At 42.1% G+C, this 11,624-nt stretch overlaps 1 protein-coding gene and 1 long non-coding RNA gene across 3 annotated transcripts in view; one reads left to right on the top strand and one right to left on the bottom strand.

The window, feature by feature from the left end:
• Positions 1-8,336, top strand: part of LOC123981172 — an 11,533-nt gene extending 3,197 nt beyond the window's left edge. Inside the window, exons 2-3 of the long non-coding RNA XR_006827690.1 lie at positions 1,898-2,006; positions 7,868-8,336. This is a non-coding gene — a long non-coding RNA (uncharacterized LOC123981172). The remainder of the gene's footprint in view (positions 1-1,897; positions 2,007-7,867) is intronic.
• Positions 1-11,624, bottom strand: part of LOC123981171 (PC-esterase domain-containing protein 1A-like) — a 32,585-nt gene that overhangs the window by 7,779 nt on the left and 13,182 nt on the right. For both annotated transcript variants that reach the window (XM_046065870.1, XM_046065871.1), the window contains 5 exons: positions 9,702-9,852; positions 6,001-6,253; positions 4,824-4,907; positions 4,564-4,647; positions 3,573-3,656 (listed from right to left, as the gene is read on the bottom strand). In XM_046065870.1, the coding sequence (XP_045921826.1) occupies positions 3,573-3,656; positions 4,564-4,647; positions 4,824-4,907; positions 6,001-6,253; positions 9,702-9,852 (656 nt within the window). The remainder of the gene's footprint in view (positions 1-3,572; positions 3,657-4,563; positions 4,648-4,823; positions 4,908-6,000; positions 6,254-9,701; positions 9,853-11,624) is intronic.

The raw sequence follows: 11,624 nt of genomic DNA, 5'->3' as shown, positions 1-11,624 counted from the left end.
CAAGGCATGATGGATCCATGTTCTCATTCTGTTTACGCCAAATTCTGACTCTACCATCTGAATGTCTCAACAGAAATTGAGACTCATCAGACCAGGCAACATTTTTCCAGTCTTCAACTGTCCAATTTTGGTGAGCTCTTGCAAATTGTAGCCTCTTTTTCCTATTTGTAGTGGAGATGAGTGGTACCCGGTGGGGTCTTCTGCTGTTGTAGCCCATCCGCCTCAAGGTTGTGCGTGTTGTGGCTTCACAAATGCTTTGCCGCATACCTCGGTTGTAACGAGTGGTTATTTCAGTCAAAGTTGCTCTTCTATCAGCTTGAATCAGTCGGCCCATTCTCCTCTGACCTCTAGCATCAACAAGGCGTTTTCGCCCACAGGACTGCCGCATACTGGATGTTTTTCCCTTTTCACACCGTTCTTTGTAAACCCTAGAAATGGTTGTGCGTGAAAATCCCAGTAACTGAGCAGATTGTGAAATACCCAGACCGGCCCGTCTGGCACCAACAACCGTGCCGCGCTCAAAATTGCTTAAATCACCTTTCTTTCCCATTCTGACATTCAGTTTGGAGTTCAGGAGATTGTCTTGACCAGGACCACACCCCTAAATGCATCGAAGCAACTGCCATGTGATTGGTTGATTAGATAATTGCATTAATGAGAAATTCAACAGGTGTTCCTAATAATCCTTGAGGTGAGTGTATATAGCAATTCTAAGTCGCTTTGAATAAAAGCGTCAGCTAAAGGAATAAATGTAATGAATGAATGAATGAATGGATATGCTCTGAATGTTCTGACCTTGTAAAATAAATGGATATGCGCAAAGTCAAGCTAACCACCTAAGATATATATTCACCACGACTAAGATCTGGTAACATGGCAACATTGCTACAACAACGTCAGGCGGGTCCAAGAAACATGACCAGTGAGACGGGCTGAAAACAAGCCAAACGTTTATCCCGATCAACTACTACATTACTTGGAAGTAAAACCTAAAGTGAGCGCATCCAAAATATCAGTAATACTAGAAATTATGAGGAAGGATGACAGTAGAAACACGTTTATGTAACAAAGTAATCTACCACTCTCAAACGCAGCGCTGCATTATGGCAGCTATTTTGCCAGACAACCCTGCATTTTTTGCCAGAGCTCTCCACATCTGCACCACCACCACTATGTCAATGCAGTAAGTTCATTCCAACCCCCCCCGGATCCTGAACATGTATGTTTGAAGCCATCTCTGATTCATCAACATTAAGCATAAGGGGGATTACTTCCTCTAGCAAAATTTGTGTTGCTGCTTGGATTCTTTGTCAGCTCCCTCAAAGAGTCTTTTTCACCAAATCTAACTGTAGACTCGGGGTGGCTGGGGCTCAGGAGGTACAGCAGGTCGTCCACTAATCAGAAGGTCGGTGGTTTCGATCCCTGGCTCATAGAAACGCAATGCGCAAGGCTGACATGTGAAGGAACAGTCAGTGACAATTGGTACAAGTTATCCTAACTTATTAGCGCCGAGCACTTTCCCACCTAAAATAATTCTTTGTAACAGTGAAATAATGCAACCATCTAAGAACAATATATCAGTGGCGAATAAACACTCTGTACAGAGAAAACAGAAAGCTCATCGGGTTATTGTGACTGACTACTGCTTGCCTGCCCCTAGCATGCCATTACATTTTTTTTTATATATATAAACAAACAAAATAAGCAGTTAGCGCACCAGCTTCAGCAGTTTACCAATTAGCCCTGTAAGTGATCTTCTACAGTGCATCACATTAAGACTGAAAAGGTGACTTTTCATTAGGTCTTTAAGAGTAAGAAGTAAAAGTGTCAGTGACACTGGACTCACTAACATTTGGTCTTTCGCTTCTCTCCTTTTGGTTGGTACAAACATGGACAGCATGGACCTGACAGAGTACGCAAAACATGCCTCGGTGGTTTTTGTCCGAGAAAAGGGAAACTCGCAGAGGCGGCCTGCTGACTATTATGCTCAAACCGGGTGTAATGAGGTGAGACGGTGCTTGTCCAAACTTCACCTGGGTTTATCTGCTTGTTCATGCTGCTTCCCTTTTCATCTCCATTTTGTACTAGGAGAGTGTTAAAGCAGTTCATCATTAGATAAAGGAAAGCTGAGTAGATTCACATTAGATTCACAAATCCCTCTTACATCAGAATTATAGACAGGGGCCAATATGGGGAGATTGCTGGTGTCTTTCATCAGGCTTTTGAAAAGTAACATTCACAGTAGCCATGTAGTCTCATTTGCTATGAGTATGTTTTTTGGTCTTTAGCATAGACTTGTGTTAGTTGTAGTTTCTTGCAGTGTCCAAACAGAGTGCGGATATCGAAACACATTTCTCTTGTTTGAATCAACCAATCACATTGTTTTACAAGCTGGTCCAGACAAAGCGTCATGCGATTTGGAATCAGTGCACGTTCGGAGAGATGTGCATCTTCACAGAAGTGTAATTCCAGCTTCCTGAAGCCTGAAGCCACTGCCTCCCACAATCTACTGCTGGGGCAGATCAGTCTTCTTCAATCCAAACACAGTCTTCATAAAGCCATACAGTTCTTTGCCGAGTTACCATTGGCATTGTCTGGTGTCTTTAGGTGCACTTCTTTTTTTTAACCCAACCTTTATTTATTTATTTATTTATTTAGGAAGCTGCAGTCGAGAGCCAAACTCTTTTTCAGGAACTCCCTGATCACACTCACACCTGGAAGCAGCTGCTCATATGCCTGGTCAAGCGCAGCCTTTTCTTTCCCCACTCAGATGTATAGTGCTGGGCTGGGGATATAACCTCTGAAGCTCATGAGTCTGTCTTGACAGACATAGGCCTACAGAGACTTTATAGTTTCTTCTGCTCAGACATTCAATGTGAACTGCAGTGTGTAGCTCTCTGCATCACACGCAATCAGGCATACTTGCCGGAGGTGGAGGCCAACCATGTTCTGAAGACGTCTCAAGAAAAAGTGCCATACAGATGAGGTGAAGACATTCTTTACAGTTTCTTATTCAAATAGCAAGTCAATTAACTTTGCTTAGATGAAAGTGGCTGGAAAGCGTTTGTACGGACAATCAGATGGCACTATCCTAATTTCTAGAAAATAGACCACTTGGGAAACAAAATACATAATGCAGGTGTGTCTCTTTATGTGCCAAACACATTAAGTTAGTGTCTAAATATAGCTAAAAGGTATATCCAAACTGGGGATTTAATGGCGAAATAATGTGTAGAGAATAATGACAAATAACAAATGTGTGGCAGTACGGACGAGACGGCTAGAAAGGTTAAAAAGTGTTACTCACAGCCGGCTATTTATGTGTCACAGTTTATAATAAAACTAAACTTTTTAACTTTTAGTATGCCCACTTGCACAAACTTAAACACATCAGCACATCTGGAAGAAAAGATGGGAATAGGACAAGAGTTCATTTTCAATTCAATTCTATTTACATAGCGCCATATCACAACAACCGTTATCTCATAGGGCTTTTCATAGAAGAGCAGGTCTAGACCGTACTCTCTGGGCATACAGTAATTCCAGTGCAGGCAGGCACATTGGAGCATTACCTCTATAGCGGTGGCCGGCAGCCTGTGCAGGGTGATCAGTGAGCTGTGTTGGCACCAGCAGGGGTCTGAAGCTCACTGCTCTGCCTTTCATCCACATGCAAGACAAAAACAGCAGTCTTTAGGATGAAGTTACAACATACATTATTCATCCCCTTTCCACACAGATACATAAAAAAGGCAAAGCATTAAGGCTTTTAAAAATAAACACAAATTAGTCTTTTCATATAATCCCCAAAGTAGCATTTCTGAATTGGAAATAAATCATCATCTGATATTTCATTAATCAACTTCACATAATTACTGTCCCAAGAGCTCCCACATAACATTCTGCAAGGTTTACAACTCTTCTTAGTTAAGTCCAAACACTTCATAAAAACAATAAATGGTCCACAAACCTTTTCAAACATAACTTTTTTAATAAAAATCTTTTATTGGAAGCAGGTGCCTTGCTCTGTCTGTTAGCAAACCACTAACAGGTGAAGTGAATAACATCTTGTCAGTGGGTGGGATATATTAGGCAGCAAGTGAACATTGTGTCATCATAGCTGATGTGTTAGAAGCAGGAAAAATGGTAAGGATTTGAGCGACTATGACAAGGGCCAGATTGTGATGGCTAGACGACGAGTCAGAGCACCTCCAAAATGCTCTGGAGTGGCCAGTACTTGAACTGTGAACCGGCGACGGGTCACTGATTTATGTGGGGAGCAAAGGCTGGCCCATGTCGTCCGATCCAACAGACAAGCTACTGTAGGTAACATTGCTGAAAGAAAAAAATGCTGATTCTAATAGAAAGGTGTCAGAACACGCAGTGCATACACAGTGCGGTCCATGCCTCAAGGGGTGAGGGCTGTTTTGGTGGCAAATGGGAGACCTTCATAATTTTATGGCTGATTGGTGTGTATTTACTGTATATGTATAGCTACAGTGGTGAGCAAAAAAAGGTACTGTCAAAATAGCTTCTGCATATAACATATTCAAGTGTAACACACACCTGAGTTTGGTGGAACCAAGTGAACTCTGTCTGATCTGAAGTGTCTCTGCTGGTATTGGACCAGGCCACATCTCCTTAGTGGTACTGAGACAAAAACAGAATGAGAATAAGATGCATGTATGAATATGCATATATACTATAAATACCGGTCCAAATGGTCATGACCAGCTGACCTTTGTTTAAAATATACAGTATTCTTCAGTGATTCAGTGAGTCCTAACCTCCGAGTGACTGACAAGAGAAACTTTGATTTTACAAACCTGCGTCCAGCAGGGGCCTTGGACGAGGCCACTCAGGTCTGATACTGTGGCGTCCAAAGTCTTCTCTGCAACCCTGTGGAAACACTAAACATTCAAACATTATTACGCCTCTGCCATAGTATCATCACATGCACACAGTTCAGGCACCAAATGCATCATTTCACACTTGATGACCTAAATGGAAGATGTACTGTAGGTTTAAAAAAAAAAAAAAAAAAAAAATGAACGAATGTTGTAAGAAAGACAGTTGAAGAAGTCTTGAAAATGCTGTCTGGGTGTTACCTTCTGATAGCAGATATCCAATCCTGCGTGCCATCATAGACCCACTCAGTTCAAAATGGCCTGTTTTCTGTTTGTACACTCCTTTTCGACATGGCATCTTCTTTTAAAGCTTTTTTTCCTTGTCATTGTGTGTGGGTTGCTTTTTCCGAAATAGAGGGCATCCTTGTCATTGCAAGAACCCAGGTTGTCAGTCGAGTGAAACCGTTATGGGTTTTTGACTTATACAAATATTTTGGCACTAAGGCCGTGAATACTGTAGTTATCAACTTCATCTAACCTTTTAAAGTTTCCTGAAATCAAAGTATACTGAGATTCACCACACAGAGTTCTCTGGGTGTAAAAGCCTCTCAAACTGTAATTAGATATGAAAACTTTCCACTGAAACCCAGGCTGGTAAATATTAAATGTTCATTCATGTTCTATGGATGAACACATGTTGTGTGACGTGCATACTTATCCAGAGGCAGAAAAGCACAGTCAATCCCCATAGAACCCCAGGTTAAAATGTCTTTACAGCAGATATAAACATGTCTATAGCTTGGTCTCTATGGCTAATATCTCCCTTCATGACAACTGACAACTTTTTCTGTAACTCACCACCTCAGCTCAACCTCTTTGCCCATTTTTGGATTAGCCAGAGTATGGCGATAGCCGGAGCCGCCCACAACGGCTCTTCAGAAACCTAAGGGTGATGTCATGGACACTACTACGTCCATGTTTTATACAGTCTAATGGTACTTATATATGCAGATCAGTTCAGACATAAGTGTTTCTATTGACAACCACTTGTTCAGCACGGTAAATATGGAGTCAATAAACTGCATCATGTCAGAGGTTTAGCAGTCACAGGACTGAAACATGTTAGCACTGCATTAGTCAGCTTTATGTGTCTGACCTTGTCCTGGTGGGGAAGGGGGATCATGCAGGTCTACTCCCCAGGCCTCAGCGACGTGCTGCAGCAGCAGGTTGCTGATGTGCCGATGGGCCAGTGCATCCCAGTGGACGCCGTCGGGCATGCGGTGCTGCAGGTGGGGGCGGAAGTGGAAGTGCAGGTCGAGGACGTCCAAACCGTAGGCGTCTGCCAGCCGACTGCTGTAGAAGTTTGCTTCAATTATGTCATAGCGCAGCGTGGGACCCAAGTGGCTCACCTGTTGGGATTCAGTGATGTGATGATTCAACCTACACTTGTTTCATGAACAATTTTACATTTGCTGTTCAAAACAGTTTGGTTGTACTTTTCCACATCTAAAAAGTCTCACACACAGTCCAGGTTCAAACACTGAAACTGTTTGGAGTAAAGCAGCCGTCCTCCTGATCAATCCTGAGCTCCATCAGAGCGTCTAAATTATTTCAGAAACTATAACGTTGAATTCTGTTTCCTCAGCAGATTTTCCTCTGTCCTGTCCTGAATTTATAACTAGAGTTTTTAGTTTTCCTGCATAAATGTCCCAGGTTATTTGTTGTGACATTACTGCGCTCTAATCATGAAAGTAAACCGTTAAAGAAAACACTTCAGCACAATAAAGAAATGACCTGGAAAGTTTAAATGACCGGCACCAGGTTGGGAGGTGGTGGATGATTTGGGCGTACATGATTATTATTAAGATATTGTCAGAGTCGACCCCCATCACACCAATGTATCTGCTATAATCATGACAAAACAGTGCAAACAGCTGATGACGTCAAATTATTAGGCTGAATTATCAATAGCATCCTCTACATTCAATATCCTGCTGTATTTTATGTTGTCATATAGTAAAAATAGTGCCCATTATGAAGTCTGCACATGTAATTTAAACACTGTGTTCGCACCCGCCTTCCCGCACCCCTTGCTTGTCACCGAAGAGCCAAAAATGTTTGATCGGTGAGGATTTGGAATGATTTTCCCTCATTTAAGGTTTGACTACTGTTTACTTGCTGAACTAACTCCTAATATTCACATAACAGTAGTGGATGACACCAGGTCCTCATTGGCATTTTATTTAGCAGATTTTCTGGAAATTCAGTTACAAGTTACACTAAACTTGGATGAAAACTTGGCTTACGGCTGGTGTTCTCAGCTGAAGTATTTTAAATATTTAATTATATTAGTATAGTTTACTAAATGTGACAGTTTGACAAAGCACATGAACCAGCAGCGAATAATAATGTCAGGCCTAAATATCTTCTCTTTTAGTGTACGGTTAAGCAAAGGTGTTGAGGTCAAGCCAACTGGTGAGACCAGTTTACTCTGCAGACAGCCCTCACAACTGTTTCAAAGCCATTTTTAAAGACACCATACGTGTTTGGTTTGCTTAAAATGAACCCTGGCGTGTCCAGCAGTATGTTCGGGCTGGTATGAAAGCTGTCAATAGAATCCTGGTGCAGACCAAACAACCGGGGCCAAGACTGCTTGAACAGGAGGGTCTGTAGATCTGTGATTTTTGCATGAATCAAAAGCTGAACGACTATTAAATCCCTCTGCGGATTATGAACTGTTTTCCTGATCAGTCAGTCAAACTACACACTGCAGTTTAAACTGTGTGTGTTGGTTGTATACTACTCCGTGGCCTTTCACAACTGTAGGTCATTAGACAAATGTGTGATATAGTAAAACCAGTAATACCATCTGTAATCACTTTTTTTCTCCTTTCTTTACCTATTTGTTATTGTTCATACCATACTGTAATTAACATAATGTGTACCCTGTCATAGCAACCGGCGGCACTTGAAGCAGCAGCCTGCAGCTCCTTCAACCTTTGCTACACTTTTGTTTTTTCCAGCTTTATGTTACCTCTGACAGAAGTACAGTCATTGAAAAAGGAAGACAGGGTTTTTGGATTAAAGAGCAGCAGACCACAATCCACCAGCCAGATCAACCGGACCAGGCACCACGGCGGTGCGGTGATCGCTCAGAGGAGAGGAAAGAGAGCCGGGATAGGAGTCATGTTGGCCCAGCTTTGACTTAAGGCTGATCCTGGACAAATTGGGACTCATGTTGGCCAAGCAACAGAAATCAAAGACTGTTGTGCCCACATCATTACAGAGACCTGCCCCATTGACGTCCCAGATCAAGCAACTGCCGGGGGTCAGTGTACTGAGCGCAAGACTCTGGCAAGATGAGAGGAGGCGGACTCTGTGTTGAAGCAGTCAAAATGGACTGTTTCCCAAATGTCAGACTTTTTAATGTGAAGATGAAACCAGATTATGATCTTGTTGTTGTCGTTTAAATTCTCCCCAGATACAAATTTTAAAAAATGCAGAATTTATGCTTTTTGGCTTTCACCCTTTTGTTATTGTGTTAGAAATATTTTTTGTGCATGTAACAGGTTTGCAAAGTGAAAAAGCCCAAAGTCCAGCCCAAAGGGAGTTCCCATCTCCCACAGAAATTCTGCTCTGAACTGCCTGAAAACAGCTCGTTTGTAGTCCAGCCTTTACTTCTGTAACCTATCTGCGCATAACGGCTAGTGTGGCACTCAAAAACACTGCTGCAGCATACACAGTGACAACACATCCACCTGCTGTTTTAAGACTTTTAGAATTATCATCCCAGTTAAAATGACAGTTAACATGAATTACAGATGCACCTAGCTAAGCAAGCTAACTAGCTGCACACAGAGCTGTTGGCTCCACAGTCTCTTCCAAATATGGTCACGTCCGGTGCCGCTGGTTGCAAAAACTCAACATGTTGACGCCCTATCGGCCAAACTCGAGGCTTCCAAGTCCACAAACCAACAGGTGACTTCACAATGATATGGTACTGCGATGTGCAACTCCCAACCAAGACCCAATAGAAGCGAGATGCTTCACTATGTAGATAAAACGGAGCGGTCAACAAACAGGCATACTTGTGGAGGTGCTGCAGCAATGTGCAGTATGACAAAAATATGGTGTTTTTTGAAAATTTAACCATCTAAACATATTCTGGTAAAACCACTAAATAAAATTATGAACCAGCTCATTGGGTTCCGCTGTAGATTTCAGAACATGACTGGTGTTTAAGGGAGAGTGGGGTACAGTTTGTCAAAAGTGACGTCATTCAGCTGCATTATTCTCTACAGTATAACTATATATATTTAATCCTAGCCAGTAATGGTGTTAGATTAGAGCTGCTGTCATTTAGTATGGGAGAAAAGTGTTAACATTTAGAAAAGACGATGGTGACTACGGATATTTAGGCCTCTAAAATAACTTATCACCACCTTCCCAAGTCTCACAAAGGGGAGCACTAATATCAGTCCACAGCAGCTCACTGACAAGGCTGCTGCAGATGGGTCTGTGGACATTTGTGTGTATCGGCCTCATGAGTGCAGGTATCAGCCCGATAGATCTGACTGAGAAATTAATTGGTTTATCAAAATGTTTTGCAGGTATTTGGTCATAAACCAAAATATTCAACACATTTAAATGTTGAACCGACAACAGCGCTGGTAGGAATCTTTTGAGAAGCCACTCTCCTCCTATGCTTTCTTTCTGCAGCTCTTCTAATTCCACAAAGCAAATATGCAGCTCCTCATTTCCCTGTTCTCTGGATGAAGGTACTAATAAGTAAAATCAGCTGGAGGAGTGTTTGTTTGGAATGAAAAGCTGCAGGCCCCGAGCTAAGAGATCTCTCACCTCAGGCACCAAGAATCCACCCTTGATCTTTTTGCCAAGCGGCATGGCCAGACTCCACAGGATGAAACAGTCGTGGTGAACGATGGTTGTTATCTGGCCAAAGAACTTGTGGAGGTTCTCTTTGTACTGTTCAATACACCCCACGCCGTACCTGACATTTAAAACATTTAGAAAACCAAAACATTAGTGAAAATGAAGCAGCAACACCTAGACTGGCATTACTAGAAATGTGTTTTTTTTTATATCTAATTATTTTTTGTGTGTCCTCATCACTGCTAGCTCCACAGTGGACTTGTTGAGGAAGACGACAGCCACGGATTGTTTGGACTGAATTGTTTTCTGATGGGGGAATGTTGTTAAACTGACAGTTATATTGTTCTGTCAAGTTATTACTGGAGCTTTTTTTAATGTCCTCCCACAAGTAATGACAGACGTAAAATAAGATGGTAAATAATATTCATGTACCTAAAATTGACTTATGACCAATGGTTTGCAGTGTGCCGTAGATCCAAGCATGCATCCAAAGACATCAGATCAGTATTGATCATCTTATAAAAGAATTATTCTATCCATCCATCAGTACATTTATCACAGACAGCAGGTTTTTAATTCAAATTTGACCACATCATAAATATTATTGACCTAGCCTGACCATCTATACATGTATAAAATTCATTTCTGATTCATTCTGAGGGGATCATGACTGTACCGTAAATTATGACCTTATGATGGCGCTAGAGCAAAGGTCAGATGATCAACTCATCATGAGGGGGAAATGGTTGGTTCATGACTCATTCCTCTGTTTCTATATGCAGATGTCTATAAAAGTCTCATCCATACGTTTATATAGGATTAGCATGCTAGGCTAAGAGTTCATCAGCTGTAACTGTACATCAGCAGAGCACGCAAACACTGTAAACACACCTGCCCAGAAGGTGCTGTTAACCTGTGTCTCTCTGGGGTGTGAGTAAACCAAAACAGTAAAGTTTAACAAGCAGTTTATCTTTACTTAACAGCGAAAGGCCCAAACACCTCCGAGACGCATTATCTAAAGATGTAGTTAATCTGGATGGCATTGCCCTGGCTTTCAGCCCCAGAGGAATCTCAGCTATCTTTTTAATCAAGACATGCCCTATAACTATAACAACCTTCAAGGACCGCCTTTTTTCCACCTACGTGATATGGCAAAAATCAGGAACATCCTCTCAAAATGATGCAGAAAAACTAGTCCATGCATTTGTTACTTCTAGGCTGGATTACTGCAATTCCTTATTATCAGGCTGCTTAAATCAGACACTTCAGCTGATCCAGAATGCTGCGACACACGTTCTGACAGGAAAAGAGATCATATTTCCCCTGTTTTAGCTTCTCTGCACTGCCTGTAAAATCCAGAATAGAATTTAAAATCATTCTTCTCACCTACAAAGCTCTTAATGGTCAGGCACCATCTTATCTTAAAGAGCTCATAGTACCTTACTACCCCACCAGAGCACTGTACTCCCAGAATGCAGGGTTACTTGTGGTTCCTAGAGTCTCCAAAAGTAGACTAGGAGCCAGAGCGTTCAGCTATCAAGCTCCTCTCCTGTGGAACCAGGTTCCAGTTTGGGTTCAGGAGGCAGACACCATCTCCACATTTAAGAGTAGGCTTAAGACTTTCCTCTTTGATAAAGCTTATAGTTAGGGCTGGCTCAGGTGAGTCCTGAACCATCCCTTAGTTATGCTGCTATAGGCCTAGACTGCCGGGGGATTTCCCATGATGCACTGAGCTCCTCTCTCCTCTACTTTCTCTCCCTCTGTATGCAACCTCATCCCATTATTGCATGTTACTAACACAACTTCTCCCCTTTCTGGTAGTCTTGTGCTTTCTCGTCCCTCTCCTCTCTCCTCCTATCACTTCCTGCAGGTGTTTCTGGCTCTGGAGCT

This window comes from Micropterus dolomieu, linkage group LG12 (assembly GCF_021292245.1).
Source record: "Micropterus dolomieu isolate WLL.071019.BEF.003 ecotype Adirondacks linkage group LG12, ASM2129224v1, whole genome shotgun sequence".
In the NCBI taxonomy this organism is placed as follows: Eukaryota; Metazoa; Chordata; class Actinopteri; order Centrarchiformes; family Centrarchidae; genus Micropterus; species Micropterus dolomieu.
This window is presented reverse-complemented; position numbering and strand designations above follow the sequence as displayed.